The sequence below is a fragment of the Drosophila pseudoobscura genome, chromosome 4 (genome assembly GCF_009870125.1).
Source record: "Drosophila pseudoobscura strain MV-25-SWS-2005 chromosome 4, UCI_Dpse_MV25, whole genome shotgun sequence".
Taxonomy (NCBI): Eukaryota; Metazoa; Arthropoda; class Insecta; order Diptera; family Drosophilidae; genus Drosophila; species Drosophila pseudoobscura.
This window is the reverse complement of record NC_046681.1, coordinates 8543073-8565849: the sequence shown is the minus strand read 5'-3', so window position 1 is coordinate 8565849 and position 22777 is coordinate 8543073. Positions and strand designations below refer to the sequence as shown.

General features: G+C 43.0%; 2 protein-coding genes and 2 long non-coding RNA genes across 7 annotated transcripts in view; 2 read left to right on the top strand and 2 right to left on the bottom strand.

Moving 5' to 3' along the window:
* Bsg (immunoglobulin domain-containing protein Bsg) overlaps positions 1–9618 on the bottom strand; it is a 35407-nt gene extending 25789 nt beyond the window's left edge. For 3 of the 4 annotated variants that reach the window (XM_033380881.1, XM_033380879.1, XM_033380882.1), the window contains exons 1-2: positions 9505–9618; positions 3748–4093 (exon numbers count right to left, since the gene is read on the bottom strand). In XM_033380881.1, coding sequence (XP_033236772.1) covers positions 3748–3820 — 73 coding nt within the window. In that variant the 5' untranslated portion in view covers positions 3821–4093; positions 9505–9618. Of the gene's footprint in view, positions 1–3747; positions 4094–6111; positions 6696–9504 lie in introns of those variants that run through there. The other variant, XM_033380880.1, reaches the window with a different exon arrangement.
* A 3247-nt stretch (positions 9619–12865) lies between these two features.
* Positions 12866–21859, top strand: Mcr (macroglobulin complement-related). The gene is made up of 7 exons (XM_001355888.4): positions 12866–13057; positions 15208–16097; positions 16166–19928; positions 19994–20187; positions 20250–20424; positions 20491–20596; positions 20661–21859. The coding sequence occupies exons 2-7, from the start codon at positions 15226–15228 to the stop codon at positions 20870–20872; spliced, it is 5322 nt and encodes a 1773-aa protein (XP_001355924.2). The 5' UTR covers positions 12866–13057; positions 15208–15225; the 3' UTR covers positions 20873–21859.
* Positions 21547–22117, bottom strand: LOC26532278 (uncharacterized). The gene is made up of 2 exons (XR_001451332.2): positions 21950–22117; positions 21547–21815 (listed from the first exon to the last, which is right to left on the bottom strand). It is a non-coding gene; the product is annotated as an uncharacterized lncRNA (long non-coding RNA).
* A 55-nt stretch (positions 22118–22172) lies between these two features.
* LOC26532678 (uncharacterized) lies at positions 22173–22768 on the top strand. Its single transcript, XR_001451333.2, has 3 exons — positions 22173–22318; positions 22371–22567; positions 22632–22768. It is a non-coding gene; the product is annotated as an uncharacterized lncRNA (long non-coding RNA).
* The last annotated feature ends 9 nt before the right edge of the window (positions 22769–22777 follow it).

The window sequence follows — 22777 nt, the reverse complement described above, 5'->3', positions numbered from 1 at the left end:
TATATTTTAATCCATAGTTAGCATAGGTTTTTGTTAATTAACATCTGTTAGATAGACAAAAACTTAACACCTCAAGTGTGGCGCGGAATAACTCCCACACATCCCAGAGAATTGTGAGAGCTTTTTTTGGAAAAGGAAACCCTTGGATGGCACTATACAATTATCGTGATTTCGTGATATGGTAACATGAGCTAGCCCTAAAGAGAGTTTTTCCCTGTTTTCCCTGCCACAATGGCTACAGTATTTTTTACCAACTACCTTTGTCCCACTGTGGACTTTACTTTACTTTGCCTTTTGTTTGCGTTGTCTCCGCTCGCGTCCTGTCTGCTTGTTCTCTTTGTGGGCTCTCTTTTGGGTGAGCCAAAATTTAAATATTTGACATTTATTAATGTAATGAAAATGTCATTAAATAAACATGCCAAAATGAAACTGGTTAGCCGAATGTACACACACAAAAGCAACAACAACAAAGAACCGAACCATTCCTGGCGTTTGAAGTCGCGGCAAACAGGTAGCGACACTATGATACCCGCTAACATATGCTCGAAGGCCAGGTGTTCAAATAGCCAAGGGACAGGGGGCATTTTGTGCTTCTTCTAGCTTTAATAATGATCCGATTGCCACCAGATTCTGCCATCAAGTAGATATAATACTTGTATATGATGCTGCGTGTCTGGATTCCTAGTTTGATTAAGTAATTCTATACTTTATGGGTTAGAAAACGACACTCCCTGCCTGTTACTACACGACTTTAATATCCCCCCCTATACGCTTTGAGTACCGTGTGTAAAAACACTTGCCAGTCTGCTGGGGGGAGCACAAAACACTCAAGCAATACATGTGACAAGACCTAGGGGGATGGAGGAGGGAGAAGGCCAGAAGTCCAGACCGTACCGAACCAGAAGGCAATTGGTATGGGAAGCTACATTATTTTTGGACTCTTCGCACCATTTCGAAGCAGTACGGCAACATAAGCACCTGGACAACACGTGGTTTTCTCGCCGTTCTTTCAGAAAAATTGGCTTTGAAGTAGCTTTTGCCTGTACTTTATATTGGCTGTTGCCACCACCAGAACGAACCCAAACATTTCAAGAGTGATTCATATAGTGCAAACATATGAATGTACCTCCTCCTACACTCGTTCGTTTTGTGCCTTCCTTCCTCGATCTTCCCTTGGGGGTAGAGCGTTCTTTCTGGTCTATGATTTCTTTAATGTATTCCACGGTATAGCTCTTTTATTTCAAAACCATTGTATATTGTATATTTACGCAAATAATTTTAGAAATCGTTGAAGATAATGTTTTTTTTTTTGCACACAATACAATTTTTAGTCATAAATAAAGTTGAGATTCAAGACGAAGGGCAAAGAGGCTTTTAGTAAAATATCTATTCTTATTCAAAAATATTAGTTTCGTAGCTATAGTAAAAAATACTTAATCATATTTTGTTTTTATTTGGTGACAAATTTACAAATGATGAATAATGTCAATCTCCAAAAAAAGGGTAAACTAGTGAAAAGTGAAAGTCTTATCAGTTTAATCTTGAAACTATTGATCCCATTAATCCCAATGATCTGCTGCATTTCATAATTAATCGAAAAATACATTCATGAATGATTGATTGATTCAATGAATCTCCATCGGACTAAAGCAAATAAAGAAACATGTGCATAAAAGCTTATATAATTATTTATGCCTTCCGTTTCTTATATGGAAGAACCTGTCTGTCTCCGCATAGGCGTATGCATGTGTGTATCTCGAATACCCCCAATCAAAAGTGAATAAAAGCATGAAATGAATATGAAAGAAAGAAAGAAAACAAAAAAGAAAACTCAATTAATACACCTTGAATGTGAAAATAGATGCATACGGGGCATGTACACAAAACAAGGAAAAAAACGAAGAAAAAAAAAATCAAAATTCATGAACATACGTAGGTTTTTTGGTCAGAAAGACAGACAGTCGGACAGTACGTATAGATGGATATATGTAGATGGAATAAAATAGCATGGCTAAGGTAAATGGATAGTATGCATAGAATAATAAATAGATGGATGGAATAGAGCCCCAGTGGCATTATAGAATAGACCTCGAGCGAGAGCCACTGCGGGGAGGGAGACCCGTTCCAAAAATGAATGTAAACAAAATGCAGTCCCGTCCGGCGAGCCGGTTCGTATCGGGTACGCCGATACCAGGCGGTATCGGCGGGGTAAATCGTTTCGTTTCGTTTCGGTTCCGATCGGTTCGGTATAGATAAGTTAATATAAACAAATCGGCAGGGGCTAAAAGCCATTATTGGACCGCATGTAAAATTGCCTTAAAGCTAAACAAAAATTTTGAAACAGAATGAACTTGATACAGGTTCCTCTTCTGCCCAGACTAGTCTCTCCTCTGCTGCTCCTCTTCATTCTTTCATTTTCCTTTGGCAATTGTGTGGAAAATTGAAAATCAAATGAACAAGGGCGAGCGATAGAAAGAAAGAAGGAAACGAAAGAAAAAAAAAACCCAAACAATGTCGAGGAATAGTTGGGAATGGGATTCAAGTCCGACAATATCAACTATAAAAGGCAACAACGGAAAATATATCGAAGAAGCACTAACCAACCGTCCGCTTGACCAAGGGCCAAAAACAGTGTAGAGATTGGTGGCAGAGACCTCGGACGACAGTCGAAGAAGGCACAAGAGGAGAGGGAGAGCTTACAATATGAAAAGAGAAAAAGCATAAAGCCAAGCTGAAGGAAAGTGTACGAGTATGGCTCCCACTATGTGTACCTCCAGTTCTCTTCTAGAGGTGTGTCCGTGCAGGGAAATTTATTCAAGATTTGAATCGATACAGTGCTGCACTTTCTTCTTGACAATCGATTTCCAGACATGTACTTTCCTTTCCCACGAGAATATCGATTTGTTAACTTATTTTAAGCGCAATTATCTTCATTTAATTGACACCACGGCAAGCGAGAGAGGCGCTACACCACTTAATCCATACGGTTCAATGACTTTTTGGGCATCAGGGCCGGATTTGGTGGTCCGAAGGCCCTACGGCAACGAAGCAACGGAGGAGGTCCCTCCGAAAATTGCCAACAGATAAAATAGGACCTCCATGAATCAATATTTCACTGGAATGCTTCTCCTATAGCGATGTGTTAGAGATGTACCACCCGAAACTCCCAAAATATATATAATTTTTTGAAAGTAGCTTAAGAATATAAAGAAAAAAACCAATAATTTATAGAAATTCCTTCGATGACAAATCGATTCGTGTCACGCCACTATCGCTTGCCCGTCTCTAATTGTACGTTTTCTATTATTATTGGTATAGAGTGTTAGGTTAGGTGGAAGAAAAAAAAGAGAGACTTGGGAGGGAAAAAAGAAGAGTGTGCTTGTCAGGGCAGGGGGCAACCTCTCCCTCAATTAGGGGGCGTATAGGGGGTTAGGGCAGGGTCTGTTTGGGGGGTCTTATATATATATGTGTGTGTGTGTGTGTGTGTATGGTATAACCGCATACAATCTGCTATTATTTATTTCTCTTTTGGGTTTCCTTTTTTCCTCTTGTGTGTTTTGTTTGGGTTCTCTTGGGTGTTGTGTTTTGCAATTTCTGGGGGGTATCACAGCTGCATTTTCTATGTTTTTCTTTTAAGGGTTTTTTTCTAACGCTAGGGGTCTTGAGGGGGACAACTTATAGGTTAAAAAGGGGGGAAGGTAATTGAGTTTTTTTTTGTTCCATTGTTTTTGTTGTTGCTGTACTTACCAAGTGATTGAGCATAAATCGCTAAAAATATCGAGAGGAATGAAAGAGCGCTAGCCAAGAATTTTGCCTCCATCTTTGGTATTGATCCGTTGTGGTTGTTGTTTGTTGTTGAATTTTCTTGGTGTTTGTTGAAGTTGTTGTTGTAATTGCCGCCGCTGCTGCTGCTGCTGCTACTGTTGTTGTTGTTGGTGTGGGTGTTGTTGTTGTGGATTTTTTTTATTCGTTATTTCTTTGTCATTTGCATTGATTATAATTTTTGTGAAATTACTTTTTTCTTTTTTTAAATTAATTAATTCATTTGTAGTGGTTGGTTTGGTTGTTGTTTTTGTACTTTAATCTTAACTTACTAAATCATTATGATAAATATTTATTTATAAATTAGATCTTTATAATTATATTTATATTTATACGATTATTTTTAATTTGATATTTAGTTGATGCGATTGATGTTGCCGTTGTTGTTGTTGTTGTTTGTTGGTTTTTTCGTCTCCTTTTTGTGTTTTGTTTTTCAATACGAAATTTATTTCCTATTTATTATTTAACCAGCTATTCCTTCCAGCTCTTCTATATTTTATTTGTTTTTAATTTCTTTTAGCCTATGTATTTTCGCAAAATAAAGGAAAATTCGTATTATTCGAATTCTTCTTGTGCCTGTACTTTCTCTGTTCTCTGTTGTGTGTGTTTCGTTCGGTTTTAATTTTATGCTTTTTGCAAAAATAAAAAAAGAAAAGAACAGAACACGCAAAAATTAGTGAGCGAAAGAGAAGGGAAAACTTTTTCAAAATACATAAATTTTCACAAAAATAAAGAAAGTAAAAGAGAAATGAAAGCGCCCAAGCAAATCGCCCAGGGGGGAGGGGGCTGCGTGGGGCAGCGCAATCAGATATAAACGCAACTCAAGGATGCGACGACAGCCAAGTCGGCCAACGACAGGCGCAGCCAAAGAAGAAGAGAAAGAGGAGAACTGAAAGGCGAACAAATAACGAAACCGCTCGACTATGGGATACCCCCGCTACTCTAGAGGGAATTATTTGATTAGCCAGGATAAGAAATTGATGTATGAGGTAATACTTGTTGGTAGATCTGTGGATTTCTTGGGACTGATTTGTGTATTTTGTTGTTCGATTCTGGGCACCGACTCAGAAGCCGAGGAGAACGAACATCGAACGAAAACTTAAATGGAATTTACTCCTGGTATAATATCTTGGTATGTTATAGTTTTTGATAATCATTCTGCAGGTTTGAGACAGGATTTGTCGAAAATTAAAAACGATGTTCATCTGCCTCGAACTCGGGAGAATTATGATACTTTTGGTGGCCCTATCTCTAGAATAGTCCACTATGCAAATCCTTTTTCTTATCCACATAATACCATTTTTTGTTCTCTATGAGTAACGGGGTATCAGAAAAGCCAAAAACCGAAAGCCGAACGAACAACATTTAACATTCAACTAAATATAATTTTATAATATTTGCGTTTTTGTGTGTATGTTTTTTCAATTTATTTATTTTCTTTGCTTCTCCCCCGCCACCGCCAGGCCCGCATTTAGCTTGTCTTTCGTCAACGTCGTGCTGCACACGTGCTGGCCATACACTTGGGTGGTGGCGGCGGCGGCGGCGGCAGGTGGAGGAGGCGCTGCAGCTTGCTAATTTGATGTTAACTTTTCTTCTCAGCTTTATTAACCGTTTCCACGCACAGGCCGCAAAAAGCTCACACCCCGACACGCACACGACACACATTCACACACCTCAGCATACATACATACATATGTCCGTACGAGTACGAGTGCGAGGTATACCCGAACGAATCTGTCTCAAGTCCAAGAATTCTCAAATGATTTTTGTTCGGTTTAGTTTTTTTTTTGCAGCCAAAAACCGAAAAACCAAATTATGGCACGTTGACGACGAAAATACTATTTTCTGGCTAGACACAAAAACGTAACAGCCAGAGTGGGAGAGAATTCAGGAGAGAGAGAGAGGGAGAGAGAGCCGCAACGCACACAAAGAGCAAATAATTATGATTTTCACACAAGGAGCGCAACAATATTTGGCTTTTTTTTAGAAACACTTTTTTTTGTATTTAAAAGCAATCGTTGGTATTTAGAGAAAATGTCTGGGTTTTTTTTTGCTGTATTTATAGTGGGGGGCTTTTTTTATGTAGGAATACTGTCTATTTTTTTTCTTTAAGTACTTTTTTTGGGATTTAGAAACAATTTCTGTTTTCTTTTTTTTCCGATTTTAATTTATTCTTAAAAAGTTTCTTATTGTAATTATCTTCAATCTCTTTTTTGGAAATTTGTGTATGTTTTTAAGGACTATTTTTTATGGTCGAGTGGTATTTAATTAAAAACCGTCAAAACATACTATTCAAAACAGTTACACTACAAAAACGGACCAAAACTATGGCCACGGCGGCAAAAGCGGACACACGGGGAACAGAGATGAACGAACGAACGAACGAACGGAACGGAACGGCACGAAACGAGCGAGCGAACGCAACGGATTGGAGCAACGGAATGAATGCCGCACATGACCAGGCGTGAGAGAGTAGCCTCCTCCTAGCGCTGCTGCTTCTGACCAAACACGGGCGCTGCGACAGCGATTTCTCTCTCAGTGTGTGTGTGTGTGTGTGTGTGTGAGTTCGAGTGAGTAAGTGGATTGTACTTGAGAGCCTTATCTTAATAGTTGGGGCGGCCCGTTATCTTGACCAGGCCCGATTAGGGATTGTTACACAAAATGGCGAAACCTACTCAAATAACAGTAATTCCCTGCTGTACTCCTGCATAACAAAGGTGATCCACAAATCGTATACACAAATACCAGTACACAACAACGGAGGGGGCGATTGTTTGGAATAGTTTCAAGTTGAATTCCCTCTACAGTGTGACACTCTTTTATTCGAATATTCACGGCATTTATTCCAGGGATTTGGCAGTGAGAAATGGTCGATCCATTTGAGACGAAAAATATTCATGAGAAAAGCCCTACCATTTGGACACTGCTCCCATCCCCTCGATTTACTTTATCAGTAGAAAATTCCAGCAAGCAATTCGATGGATAGATCATTGTAAAAACATTCCCAGTTGGATTTTGCTGTTCCGCCGCATGATGTCTGCGGATACTGATAACAGCAGGCGGCCGCCTAGCTTGGATCTTAGTTATCTAGCCTCGAGTTTCGTATTGCGGCTGAAAACTACAGCAGAGCGGGTGGACAAACAATCAGAGGAAGATAGAGCCCCTCAGCTGAACCGCTCTTTGTTTGCCCCGACACGACGTGCAGGGCAACAGCAGCAGGCCAGTGTTTCCGTCATGTGTCAGGAGAATCATATCACAATAAGATAAAGCAAGCCTCAATGCAGTACTTTAATCAAATACTAACTATTTCCACGACCAGTCCCCGACGCAGTCCAAAAACTGACCACTGCTTCGATCTGCAAGCAGTTTCAAGCGGTTCTGTTCGGTTTGTACATGTTTTCCTTTTGAGCAGGGAACTTGTCTAATTTAGTACCGCTAGCGGAACAAAAGGCGAACAGCCCGAATACACACAACGTCGTCGTCAACTATATTTATTTTTACAAATTTTGCGAGAAAAATATAAAAATGTGCGGCAGCGCAATCAGCTGTTTGCCGTAATGCAAAAAAGAGAGAGAGGGAGAGAGCGCAGAGGTAGCGGCCCCAGAGCAGGCGGCGTGACATGTTATCGATCGAACAATACTATCGATTTGCTTTCCAGCTGCTTCGAGGTCAATCGAATGGAATTGTGTGTTTGTGTATATGTGTTGGGCACATTTCTAGGAAAGTTTCTTTTCTTTCGCCGTTCTTTATTGGCAAACTTTGAGCATAAACACTTTGGAGACAAATTGCTTCTAACCGCAGCTAAGCAGCATAACGTCATCGTCAGCCATGACTCAGTTTATTTGCTCTCTTTCTCACACACGCAAACCACTAACACACACACAAAGAGTGTGCCGACGATGCTCGGCCTGGCCTGACGGACAGAACGTCGGTAGGAGGGGGCGGTCGGTCAAATGTGGGGACTGAACAAATATTAACAAGTGAGAATTTAAATGAATTAAACATATTTAATTGGTTTAATTAAAAGGCTTAGTTGAGCTCGTATGGCGTTCGAAATAGCAATCAAATTCACGCATCCCCAGAGCGGGCGGGGGACATCCCATCCCATCCCATTCTCATTTCCCCCAGGCTTACTGCCGCTGCGGCACTGGGCCAATAAAAGTTCATTCAAATGACTTTATAGTGCACACGTGTGTGTGTTTTCTCATTGATGTTGAGTACAGTAAAACCAGGCTTTCGTGAATCACGATAATCATGATTTCAAATTATTTGCCGAGACCTAGAGGTATGCAATGTAATTTTCCATACAAATCGTATAGAAAACATAATTTCTCACTGCTTATAGGGGGCAAAACCTGTTCAAAGCCGTTCTTTAGCTGTCATTATTCACTGTATTGATGTTGATGTTGGTGTGTCATGGCGCAGGCTGGATGACGTGATTGTCGTTGTCTCTCCTCTGCGCCCGCATATGATTAAAATGGGGAAAACAAGATAAAACTCGCTGGAGCAAAAGGAGCACTGCCTCTGCCGGCGCTGCTGCTGCTCTGTGGTTGTCGATAGGCTTTGCCAGTGGGTCAGCAGGGGGGCAGTAGAAGAAACAGGGGGGCAGCAAAATATACGCATGACACTCCTTGCCACCGCACACACACACCAACACCATCGCAGGCACGCGACACATGTACGCGAGGTCACTCACACAGGCGCACCCACCCGCACTATTCCACCGCTCCTTTTCACTTCCTTCCACTCCCCTCCACCACACTCACACTCCACACTCCACACAAGCATGGCAAATATTATTAGTTTATTTTCCACATTATATGGTCAATAATTCGTCGATATCCTATATGTAACGGATTTGTTCATCAAACATCACTTATACATATATTTATGTACGTATGCATATACTGGAAGCACAAACAATTGGTATTTTTCGCAAAAATAAGTAACGCGTTTTCGTTCGGCCGCTCGCTGCCTGGCTGGCTAGCGGTACTTAGCGGGGGCTGCTCTTCCTCCTCCTCACCGTTCTTCTTCTCTTTCTTTATTTCTCTTTTTTTTTAGCAGGCGATGACGACAGCGTGCGCGGCGTCGCTTCTTTTTGCCTTCAATAACATTTACACTTTGCACTATTTATGTAATAGTTTTTCAATCGGTAGCGCGGTGTTTCATCTCAATTTGATTTGGGGTGGGCACTGGCAGGGAGGCGGGCACTGGCTGCATACTTGAGGTACGGAATTATGTACATTTTTTCACATTTTTCCGTCGAGATGATTTTTCTTTTGTATTTTACTACCAAAGAGAACAAACTACCAACACACACACGCCAGCACGCACACACACACTGTAACAAGGCACGCACAAAACACAGACACACACATGCTCAAACACTCTTCTTCTCAATGACGAAATTCTTCGCACAGCGTTGACAACTCTAGGTTCGGTTCTAGCTCTCCAAGCTCCCTCTTGCCATGCAAGAGTATGCGTATAAGCACATGTGTGTGTGTGTGTGTGTGCGAGAGTACTTTGGTGCTTTTCGTCACAATTTTTGCGTTGGGCAACCAAGCACCTTTGATTTCTTGACAATTTTCCACATGTTCACCCCTTTTTAATATACACACGAACACCGCTGATGCATTGGCATTTGATTAAACTTTTTGATTTTGCACGCTTTTCGGAAATTACCTAGCACACAAAACACAAAAATTCGATTTTTTCCTCGCTGATATTTTCACGCGAATGACCTTACATCACACGCATACAATACACACACACACACATACAACTAATACGATGGTGGAACCAACGCCGGTGTAGCTCGAAAATACCCAAGAGTCTTTCGAAAAAATATACAAAAATACCGAAAAAAAAAATACATAAAGGTAATTAAAAATCTTGTAGAAAATGCATTTATCTATGGAATAATGCTAAGTGGGCAAATCTATATAGCTTGAAATATAGGCAATACCCGATTCGCCGCAGTTTCGCTATTGCAACAATGAGTCCCATTCCATACACAAATGTTGCTAACTCCATGCACAAATGTTGCTAATTCCAAGCACACATACCCTGGGGCAAATGGATGTTATAGAATTGTGAATACGTTTGTCTTCCAAGGCTTAGTAGGTATCAGGAACGACATAAATATATACAAGATACTAAAAAGGTACTTGAATATGTCTAAAGAATATCAATTTGAGAAAAGATCTTAATAAATTACGTTTGATCTTCATATAAAATTAGCGAAATAGGGTGTACAAAGGCTATACACGCATCACGTCTTCAAATACCAGCAACATTTCGACTCTTTTTTTTGTTGAACTTTTTTCGTTTAACCCTTTTTTTACAATAAATACAATAAAAGCAAGGATAAAAAACTATCCAATCTTGTAGAAAATTGATTCATTAATCGTATAAAATTATGTGGGCATGGCTAAATGTTCTATATAGCTAGTAATATTCGTCGGAATAAAGAATTGAGCAATTGGAATGATACTCGTTTGCTTATGCTACTGTTGTATGAACATAAGTGCCTTGTGCGTCTGCCTACAGTGGCTTCAAATGACAGTAAGTCCTCATGTCACAGGGCACTCCCAAAAACAGCCGCTGTTCCACGGCTATTCCGTGCTTTCCACCTTCTTCGCATTTACAGTTAAAGTCGAGCCACAGAGTCTGCAGCGATGCCGAAACGACCAGCGGCGACCTTTGGCGCAGTTGTGGCCCACTACTCCCTGCCTCAGCCACCAGAAGACGAATTTCATAGGAAAACAATTGAAAAAGGAGGAAAAAGAACAGACCCTGGACGGCATCTGGACACCGGGTTCTTCAGGATTCTGGCGTCTGGTGCGATGGAAAGACGTGGGGAATGGGGCCTGTTCTCGCGTCGGTCCGATGCGGAGGCTCATCTCATCGAGATCACCCGCGTGGATGGCAGCCGTCGTGCTTTGTGGAAGGGGGGTGGAGAAGCCGCGTTCCCTCGTCCTCGAGACGCGTCGCGGGTGCATGTACTTGAACAAAGTCGCCTCGGACTCCATAAGCCGCGCCACGATGGACGAATCCGAGCTGCAACCATAACCGGGAGCTCATATTCCTCTACTGGATGGCTAGGACTACTGGAGCGACTGGAGCACCGGGGACTTTGATCAAGACTGGCCACACAAAGTTAATCTTCTCCAGTCCCGTCTTACAGAGGCTTCATTTGTGGCAGAATGCTGTATCTCATGACACAATGTCAGCTAGCCAGAAAAATTGTATCTTAAAAGAGTAACAATCGATCATTTCTGCCTCAGCACTGTTCACAGCTTAAAATGTGCAATGCACTTCTTACTTCATACAACAATTCGTACCTTTGGCATTCATTTATAGGTTTAAAACATTCCTTTTTGCTCTCTCAAATCGTACATCCCTGCATCATGGATATAATGGATTTAATTAACATCCTTGTTGTTGACTCGCTTTCAAACAAGTTTTATTTCGTGCTCTCTATTTTGTGATGGATATGATTTCCCCCCTTTTCAGCCCAACAATGCCCCAACATTCTATACTCATTACTTCGCATTTTAATACTTAATCTAATTATCTACTTTAATTACTGTACTTTGATCGGGCATATTGATTGGAACTGGGAAATGTACATAGTGTTTATGTATAGGAACTGGACCAGATCCAAAATGTTGTTCGACATCACTTGGTCTTGGATAGTACCATTAAGGCTGAGCCATTTTAATAGCCAAAAGCTGGAAACATTCGGTAGTATAATAGGCATTAAAAAGATACTTTTAATATGTACACCACATATCCATATAAACTTAATATACCGCCATACATATACGAACCGGTTAAACGGGAACGGCGCGATTTTTGCTTTCTGCCAATGAAAATTGTCAAAAATGCATTGCATAACATATTATTGGAAATGCATATCATAGAATTGAGAATATATGTATGTATTTGTCATCCCAGGCTCCAATTGGGCAGCTCATTGTCTTCTTACAGAGACCAAGAATAGGTATCGGGATCGGGATACAAGACACTAATCATATGCATAAATATGTCTAAAACATATCGTTTGATCTTTATACTATCATCTTCATATTAAATGAACGAAATAGGGTATACAAAGGCATATACAACGGATTACACCCAACATGCATCATTGCGACTGTTTTGTTCAACTATTTTGTTTAAACCTTCTTTTAGTCAAAATACTATAAAAGCATGTATTTAGAATAAGCCAGTCAATTAGAAAATAGGTTAATTAATCGTAAAAAACTATGTGGGCATGGCTAAATATTCTATCTAGCTAGTAATATACCTCGGAATATCAAAATTGACCAATATGAATGACTATCCTCTTTCCTTCTTTGGTTGTTTTCCCATTTTCGCTAAAACCATTTTTTTACCTATTTCGTAAAAACATTTTTTTACGCAAAGTCCAATAAAACCAAGTATTAAAAATAAGCTAGTTAAGTGCAAAATTGATTCATCTATCGTATAAAACTATGTGGGCATGGCTAAATGTTCTATGTAGCTTATTATATTTGACGGAACATCAAAATTAAGCAATATGGTTTCAATGCTTGCCGGAGAACTATTAACCTATTATAAGCCAAGGGGGTAATCATTTTAGCGCAGTTCAGATGAAAGATTAGTGGGGTTTGGCAACTTAAAGGGAAGGATAGGATGGATCTATAAGAATTTACAATCGTTAATATATTCCGCCATTTACCTCGTGTAGTTGAACTATTTAAATATAGGGGGCTTAAGTGGGCTAAGCTCGGTTTTCCATCATACGAGTCGCTATATTGTTGTTGAGAAACCAAAATTGAGGCAAAAACAAGCAAAGCCAAGTATTTAATGTGCCAGTTAAGTAGAAAATTGATTCATTAATCGGATACAATTATGTGGGCAGGGCTGAGAGATCTATCTAGCTAGTAATATTCGACGGAAGATCAAAAGCGAGGAATATGTAAAATATAACTTGAATTCGTCAGTATACTTACGGTATATTTTTAAAATGGGAGCGTATATTTTGGTATATTTCTGATGGCCGGACGGTATATTTTAACGATAAATCAGCGGTCACACTAGTCATTGCGGGGTGTGGATCTGTGGTTTTGTGTTCATTTAATTTTTTCAAACATTTAAGTTTAAAAGTTCGTTTTAAGTTCCCTTTTGTTGTTAAATATAATGAGTTTGGCTTGCCGCCTATCGTGAAAAAATTGATTTCTGTATAGAGGTGAGTCATCGTTGTGTATTTGAACAAATTCTAATGGTGACCCGCCCAAATTTTTGTTTGGTGTCGAATGCCTGTCGTTGTTATTGTTGCTGCTGCTGCTGTTGGTGTTGGCACATGGGCGTTGACCGAAAATTTTAAGAAGCGTCTTAAAGAGACGCACTAACATTTTGACTATTGTTTGTTCTGATGCTGCAAATCGTGAAAATGTCCCTCCTCGAAAGACGCGAAAACGCTTGCACTGCACAATTTTATTTGTAGAAAAACGGGAATACGGCTGAGTGCGGCGGCCACCTGCTGCCCAATTGGATTTCGCGCGTCTCCTCTTATTTTAGGCAACGCTACTCAAATTTCCTTGTCGCTTCAGGTCCTGGCCACTTTTAGGGTCCTTTGGCCATTTCAATTGCACTTTTGCCCTCTTACACATTACATTTTGAATGGGTCTTCTCTCCGCTAATTAATGCCACTTTACACATCTACTTGTACTCGCACAAACACACACATACACATTCTTGTATGCATGAGAGCATGCTGGCTGACTGTCTGTCTCGTGTGTGTGTCAGAGTGTCTGTAGCGGCCAGCAAAGGGTGGATTACAGGCGTCTCAGTCGACCGTTGAAATTATTACGAGTTGGGTTTTCTCGTTTAGATATTTGTTTTCACTTGCCCCTGGTCCCGGTATCGCCAGTCCATAGGCCAGTAACTTCTGCTGCTTCAGTGCACCACCAACACATGCATTGAGCGTGTGAGTGTGTGTGTGTGTCTGGTCAGGTAGCGTGTGTTACCGTTCCAGTACGCTTACCGGCAACTGCATTTGAAATGATCCCTTCGTACTTATTCCTTCTCCTCTCCCTCACTCTATCTGTATTTGCCTGAGGGTCAAGTGTGCCCGGACCAGCCGGTGCCTTATTATTACTACTATATTGTCTCTCTTTTGTTGTATGGTTGCCTGGCCTGAAACACTGTGTGTTGACTTGTTACCTACGGCGCATGTAGGGAGGGTGGCCAAGTCCTGCCACGAATGATGCATGTGCCAGTATCCGTTTTCATTTCTGATTGCGTTATGATAAGTCACAGGATAGGGTCACGGCTCCCTACAAGCGGCCATTTTCCACGCCATAAAATAACCGTAATTTTCGATATCAATAGTGATTATCGATAAGTAGTTAAGTCCTGGCAATATTGTCGTACGACGATACACTTTAATACCGTTATAGTATGAAAACAAATTCAATTAACCGCAAATTAGAATTTCAGAGCTTATATTTTCTCTGCTGCTGCGCTGCTAGCAGATCGATTAACTTCCATGCTAGAGCTTATTTACCTCTCACTCTTTATAGATGCTTTTCCCCTAAGGTTTTCCCAAAAAACTCTTCTATAGACTTTGTTGTACCACAAAATATCTTCTCCTGCAAAATTTCATTGATCGATAACATTATCGATAACAATATTGCCTTAATTATCGAATGGAATTTGTATCATATCGTTTTTCTCGTTTCAAAACAAAAATAGCGCGTGCATTATAAATTATTTTTCTTATATGAACAAACGACTCTTCAGATTGGTTGTGGAAATGTTCTCGTGGACGTTTCTCTGTGCATTTTCTAATCGTTTCTGGCTTAACATAAATTATGAGAGGATTTGAAGAACATTGGTTTGGTGTGGTGGGGCCTCGTGCTGATGAGGGGGAAAAATAAAAGCTGTCGGCAATCTCTCTGTTTCTGGCACACACACAGAAAACACCGCCCGACCATTCCTCAAAAGACTAATTGCGAGGCCCCCTTGAATGACATTTTACTTAAAATTTGACATAGTTTTAATAGTGCTACCCCCGCACCTCCTATCTATGTATATCCGTAGGAAAGAACACACGTTCATTGCTCCTGCCAGAGCGAAAGTGTCGGTGGTGGCTGTGGCTGCTGTGGGGGATTCTATAAATATCTCGCATAGCCATCCTCATTAATGTAATGCCCCGAGTTCTCGCAGCACGCGGAAATCAGCCACGCCACCGAGAGAGCAACCCAACCGTAAACCGAAAACAGTCCTAGAAACAGGCCACAGCCTCTCACTATTTATAGTATATTCGATAGATGCAACGCACTGATCGTACGCTAAATGTTCACTAATTCATTCACTGACTTTTACTCCAAGCAGCCAAGCAGGCAATACTCGATGATGTGGCACCTGCAAGCTGTGCTCCTGCTTACGGCAGCAGTCATCCTGGCAGCGGGTCAAAGCGACACCTACTACAATCAGCAGCCACAACAGCAACCGCAACCGCAACTGCCCAGCAATCAGCAGTCCCCGTGGGGCGTCAACACGGACTACAACAGTCCAGGATTCCCAGGATCCCCCCAGACACCCAATCAGTATGGCAACAACAATGTGAATCCCCCACTCACGAATCCCCCCTATCGAAGCGATGCGGGGAGCTACAACGATCTGACAAACCAAGATGATTACAACAAACGGCCGCTGGGTGGCGGCTCCGGCTATCTGGACAACGAAGAGCCCAGCCTGACGCGTGGCAAGACCTCGTACAATGTGAAGGCTACCTTCCTGGAGTCCCTGCACTCGCGAGAGCCCACCTATTTTATAGTGGCCTCGCGCATGGTTCGGCCCGGCCTGATCTACCAGGTGTCCGTGTCGATATTGCAGGCCCAATATCCCGTAACAGTGCATGCGAGTATCTCCTGTGATGGGGTACAGATCAGCGGCGATTCCAAGGACGTGAAGGAGGGTGTGCCAGAGACTCTGCTCATGAGGATACCCCCAACCAGTGTCACGGGAAACTATCGACTGAGAGTCGAAGGCTTCTATCAGAATGTGTTTGGTGGCCTGGCCTTCCTCAATGACACGCGCTTGGACTTTTCCCAGCGTTCGATGACGATCTTTGTGCAGACGGACAAGCCCCTGTATATGCAGGGGGAGACTATACGCTTCAGGACCATCCCTATAACCACTGAACTGAAGGGCTTTGATAATCCCGTGGATGTGTATATGCTGGATCCGAACAGGCATATACTAAAGCGCTGGCTATCGCGGTAAGGGATCGCGCACCAATCAACCCAAAGGCTCGCTGTTTCTTATCTGTTTCGTTGTTCTTTTGCAGCCAATCCAATTTGGGTTCCGTCTCGCTGGAGTACAAGCTGTCGGATCAGCCCACATTTGGAGAGTGGACCATCCGTGTGATTGCCCAGGGACAGCAGGAGGAGAGCCATTTCACCGTCGAGGAGTACTATCAGACACGCTTTGAGGTGAATGTGACGATGCCCGCGTATTTCTTTACCACCGATCCGCATATCTATGGCCGCGTTATGGCCAATTTCACCAGTGGCCTGCCAGTGCGTGGAAATCTCACGCTAAAGGCCACCATCCGACCGATCGGTTACTTTAGCAATCAAGTGTTGAACGAAAAATTCCGCCTGGGCCGCAGTCCCCTGGAGCAGGCGAATCGCTATAACGAACGCTGGCGCTACAACAATGTTAATCAGAATCCCCAGGTGCAGTACAACGTGCCGCAACTGTCGCAAGATGGAGCCGATCTCGGACAGGATATCCTATACAGAAATCAGTACGTGGTGGAGCGGCATTATCAGTTCGATGAGGAGTGGCCCTTTTGGGTGAAGAAACCCGAGTACCAAGAGTCGTACGATTCGTGGACGAGCACGTATCGTAAAGTGCTGCCGTTCCTGCGTTATTTTAATGGAACTTTCGACTTCAAATGGCCCCTAAGAGAGCTAGAGCTGCTCGTACCCAATCTCTCACAAATGGAGATCCTTATAACGGCCACCGTGGGTGAGAAGTTCTACGATGAGATTATCAGTGGCTACTCCGTGGCGCGTGTCTACAACTCGAGTCTGCGTGTGGCCTTCCTGGGGGAGTCCCCACAGGTCTTTAAGCCAGCCATGCCCTTTACCACGTACTTGGCTGTGGAATATCATGATGGTTCGGCCATAGATCCCCTACTTCTGCGCCAGGGACTCATGGAGGTCACGGGCTTTGTGGAGAGTCGCAGTGGCGGTCGCCGCGACTGGCCCGCCCAACGTCTGGCCATGTCACAGCAAAGCGATGGCGTCTGGGAGGTTAAGGTGGACATTCGCAATGACTTGAATCTGGATGATCGTCCGCAGAGCAGGGACTTCTTGAATGGCATCCAGAACATGAGACTGCAGGCGGTGTTCATCGACCCACGCGGCGATCGTGTGCAGACAGAGCTGCTGTTGGTGTCCCACTACTCCCCCAGGAATCAGCACATCAAGATCACGACCAGCACAGAGGCCCCCGTGGTGGGGGAGTACATTATATTCCACATACGCACGAATTTCTATCTGGAAGAGTTCAACTACCTGATCATGTCCAAGGGTGTGATCATTGTCAACGATCGGGAGACCATCACGGAGGGCATCAAGACCATAGCGGTGGTCCTGAGTGCAGAAATGGCGCCCATGGCCACGATGGTGGTGTGGAAGATCACACAGCAGGGACAGGTGGTGGCGGATTCGCTAACCTTCCCTGTGAACGGCATCTCCAGGAATAATTTCACGGTGTACATCAACAATCGCAAAGCCAGGACTGGAGAGAAGGTGGAGGTGGCCATATTCGGAGAACCCGGCTCTTATGTGGGTCTCTCGGGCATTGACAGCGCCTTCTATACGATGCAGGCGGGTAATGAGTTGACCTACGCAAAGATCATCACGAAAATGTCCAACTTTGATGAGCAAACAAATGGAACATACAAACACATTTGGTACTCGCACGAGGGCAATCCCGACGAGCTGGTGTACTTCCCAGCCTCTTCCTTTGGCATTGATGCCAATCGCACGTTCGAGTACAGTGGATTGATTGTGTTTACAGATGGCTATGTACCACGGCGCCAGGACACGTGCAATCGCACCCTTGGCTATGGGGAGTGCCTGAGTGGACGCTGCTATCGGCTGGAGAAGCAATGCGATGGCCTGTTCGACTGTGACGATGGCACAGATGAGATTGGCTGCCACATAAGGAATGACACGGAGCTGCTGAGCTATCGCAAGTATCGTTTCAATCGCGTTCTGCGACACTACGAGAACGTGTGGCTGTGGCGGGATGTCAATATAGGACCACATGGTCGCTACATCTTCAATGTGGAAGTGCCCGATCGCCCGGCCTATTGGATGGTGAGCGCGTTCAGTGTGAGCCCCTCCAAGGGCTTCGGGATGCTCAACAAGGCCCTCGAATATGTGGGCGTACAGCCGTTCTTCATTAATGTGGAAATGCCAGAGACCTGCAGGCAGGGCGAACAGGTGGGCGTGCGAGTGACTGTTTTCAACTATATGACCACGCCCATTGAGGCTACGGTAGTGCTGCATGGCAGTCCGGACTATAAGTTTGTCCATGTCGAAGAGGATGGCATTGTGCGGTCGTATAATCCGCGTATCAGCGGCGGAGAGCATCAGTTCTTCATTTATTTGGACGCCCAAGGCACCACAGTGGTGTATGTGCCGGTGGTGCCACAGCGACTGGGAGATGTGGATGTGACACTGCATGTGGCCACCCTACTGGGCACGGATACCATCACGAGGAGGCTGCATGTGGAGTCCGATGGCCTGCCACAGTACCGTCATCAGTCGTTGCTGCTGGATCTCTCGAATCGCGCCTATGTCCTCGAGTATTTGCATGTGAATGTGACGCAGACCCCAGAGATACCCTACCAGGTGGACCGGTACTTTGTTTACGGTTCAAATCGCGCCCGCATCTCCGTGGTGGGGGATGTGGTGGGTCCCGTCTTTCCCACAATGCCCGTGAATGCCAGCTCTTTGCTGTACCTGCCCATGGAATCGGCCGAACAGAATGCCTTTAGTTTTGCCGCCAATCTGTATACGATGATGTTCATGCGATTGATCAACCAGCGCAACAAAACCCTGGAGAAGAATGCCTTCTATCACATGAACATTGGCTATCAGCGGCAGTTGAGTTTCATGCGGCAGGATGGCAGCTTTTCGCTCTTCCGTTCGGACTGGAACAACTCTGATTCGTCCGTGTGGCTGACGAGCTATTGCATGCGGATCTTCCAGGAGGCCAGCTTCTACGAGTGGGAGAACTTTATCTGGATCGATGCCAGCATCATTGAGAAGAATATGCGCTGGCTGCTGCAGCACCAGACGCCAGAGGGTGCCTTCTACGAGGTCACCTGGACGCCAGATCGGAAAGTCAATCGCACGAATTTTGCCAGCTATACGCATTTGAGGAATCGCAATATTACACTGACATCGCATGTTCTGATCACTTTGGCCACCGTCAAGGATCTGTCGGGCACTCTGGGCTCCCGTGTGGCCTTGGCCACGCAGCGTGCTGTGGCCTGGATTGAGCGGAATATGCAGTTCCTGCAGGAGACACCCGAACCGTATGACGTGGCCATCACGGCGTATGCTCTGCAGTTGTGCAATTCTCCCATTGCCGAGCATGTGTTTGGCATCTTGCGGAGGCATGCCCGAACCATTGGCGAATTTATGTACTGGGGAAACCAAGAGATACCCCAACCGCCGCGCAAACTGGAGAACCAGAAGTGGTTCTCCCTGCCCCGACTGCCGTACGAATATGATTCATTGAACATAGAGACAACCGCATATGCTTTGCTGGTTTATGTGGCACGTCGCGAGTTCTTTGTAGATCCCATTGTGCGTTGGTTGAACTCTCAGCGTTTGAACGATGGTGGTTGGGAGTCGACCCAAGACACAAGTGCCGCACTAAAGGCTCTGGTCGAGTATACGGTCAGGTCAAGGATACGCGAAGTCTCTTCGCTAAGTGTGGAAATAGAGGCCTCCTCGACGGGTGGAAAGACACAGACGCTGCACATCGATGACACCAATCTGGCGCGACTACAGAGCATCGAGGTAAGTGCTGCCTGCCTTTAGTAGATTTCCAATGATTACTAAATGATTTTCCTTTGTCTCTGTAGATACCTGATGCCTGGGGCACCATTAAAGTACAAGCCAAGGGCGCTGGTTATGCCATCCTACAGATGCATGTCCAATATAATGTGGATATAGAAAAGTTCCAAACCAAACCGGCGGTGCCAGCGTTTGGGCTGCACACCAAGGCCATTTTCCATGGCAGGAATCAGTCGCATATCTCCTATGTCGCCTGCCAGAAGTAGGTTTTCCATCAGATCTCAGAGCAGGCGTAAAGTAACTTATGGCCTTCTCTTTTTGCAGCTGGATAAACACCGCAGAATCGGAACGCTCGGGCATGGCCATATTGGATGTGGCCATACCCACTGGCTATTGGATACAGCAGCAAAAGCTGGACAGCTATGTCCTCAGCAATCGTGTGCGGAATCTGAGACGTGCCCGCTATCTAGATCGCAAGATTATCTTCTATTTTGATTTTGTAAGTGCCAGAAATGTCGGATACAACGAATCTAAACTAATCCCTAACTTTATGTTAATCCCACAGCTGGATCAGGAGGATATTTGTGTAAACTTTACCATCGAACGCTGGTATCCTGTGGCCAATATGTCGCGGTATTTGCCTGTGCGCGTCTATGACTACTATGCGCCGGGTAAGTGCTTTCTTATAGACATCCAAATAATGCCAGACAATAATGTATGTTGTTTATCTTTTAGAACGCTTCAATGAATCAATTTTCGATGCTTTGCCCACATATTTGCTAAACATATGCGAGGTATGCGGCAGCTCTCAGTGCCCGTACTGTTCCATCTACAACATGGGCTGGCGTGCCTCCATGTCCGTGTCGCTGCTGTTCTTCAGCGTTTTTGTCTACCTGCTGAGAAGTCGCACGCATCTGGTACTGAATATGCTGCATTTGCTCACATAGAGAAAGAAAACCATAGAGAACCATCCCCATACCACAATGTCTCCCACAAATTTCATTGCTAAGAAAATTAGCTTTTTTTGTTTTTTAGTTTTTTGTTTTTTTGCCGAACGAAATTGCATTCCGTCCCAAAAATGCTGGTCAACATTTTTGTTTTTATGTCTTATTTAGTATTCTTTATTTGTTTACTTGACCCCCCACTCGCTGTAAAATCGAATGAATGTACAAAACAGCCCGAGCCAGAGTTAATTCATGTATTAATTTTGTAATTTTATGTTTAACGCTGAACAAAGAGAATATTTTATACAAAAGCACACAAAACAGAATCCCCGACCCAACTAAAAACAAAAATGTATTCTGTAAGTTATATTCGAAACCATATATGAAATGAACTACCATTATCTATGCCTTACCCCATAGAGCGGGCTCCAAGTGCCGCTGGGAGAACGTTTTAATCGAGAAAGAGAGAGGAAGAGATCGAAGCGTTCAATATTTTGTATGTGTCTTTCACAAAATGCCTTTAATAGATTTTAGAAATCGTGTTAGCAAAATGTACGACGAGACATCAGTGTTTTTGCATACATATCGAATTGAAATGGAAACCTATCTATAGAGTAATATATATATATATATAATCCTAACGCCTTACTCTTCGAATTAATTGTAAACGAAAAGCGAAATGGAATCGCACGTTGAAGGAACCGGAACCGTCCAATTTTATTTATGCAACTTATGAATCTGCATAGTCTGTAAGTTTTATACGTACTTTTTCCCTTCCACCACAAATGAACCCACAAATAGTTTGTACTCTTGACAACATAGCCATGTAGACGGAATGAGAATATACAATATATGTGCTCGTTCGTGTGTAAAGTCCTCCGTCCCTCCTTTACCAATAAGAATCGAATCGAATCTCTCCAGGAAGTACATCATTTTTGTGCGTTTTCTTTGTAATGAAAGAAATGTGAAAAATAAACGAAAGTAATACAAGTTTTGTGTGTCTTGGGTTTTTGGTAATTATCGGTGGATCCTCAGACCGAACTTCACTCTCCCAAGGAGAGGTTTGCAACTTTTTATTACCTGTCTTATAAATGGCGATACCGGCCACCAAATAATGCCGCCTTTTGATTTGTGTTCCCTGGGTACCTTAGGTATGATATATCATACTTATATCATTCTATTTCCCCAAAACAAAAACAGAAACAAGTAATCCATGCCCGACAAAAACCCCAACTGTCAAATTCAACATCTTTTCAAACTACTGAAATAGTATCAGTATTGTACGATGTGTTGTAGGTTTAACACAAAAAAAAAACAAAAAAAAAATAAAAAAAATTCTAAATTTTGAAAAATATTATTTCGGAATTATTTTTACTAGAGGTTAAGCATAAAGTGATTTTTTTTAAAAAAAGCAAAGTGACAAAAAAAAACAAAATAAGAAAAAATTAAGTGAGCACAATTCTTTTCTTCATTCAGATTTGATAATAACTGTATTTTGTAGATGGCTCAGGCAATTATCCTATGGGGCTTCGTCCTTCGTCCTCCTTCCGTTTCGTCCTCCTTGCGTTCGTCTGGCACGGTCGTTGAGTAAGGAAACCCATCCAACAGATACAAAAAAAAAACAAAAAGGCGACTGATTGATCCTCCTGGAGACCTCGTCTTTTGACAACCAATTAACCAATCCAAGACAAAAACACGGTTCGTTTTGAAAGCAAGTGTTTACTTCCTTTTCGAGTACTAAGAGCACTCACTCATCCAACAGGTGTATGTTTGCGGCAATGATGAATGAATCCGTTTATTATATTTTGATACTATGAGCTGTGGGAGCTGAAACTTTATATTTTGATACTAATAAAAATTATATTTTGATACTAATAAAAATTATATTTTGATACTAAACGTTATGTA

Coding starts and splice junctions, on each gene's coding strand:
- Mcr (XM_001355888.4), top strand. CDS start 15,226: ATGATGTGGCACCTGCAAGCTGTGCTCCTGCTTACGGCAGCAGTCATC. Junction 19,929..19,993: donor CGCGACTACAGAGCATCGAG/GTAAGTGCTGCC, acceptor TTGTCTCTGTAG/ATACCTGATGCCTGGGGCAC. Junction 20,425..20,490: donor TTATCTTCTATTTTGATTTT/GTAAGTGCCAGA, acceptor TTAATCCCACAG/CTGGATCAGGAGGATATTTG.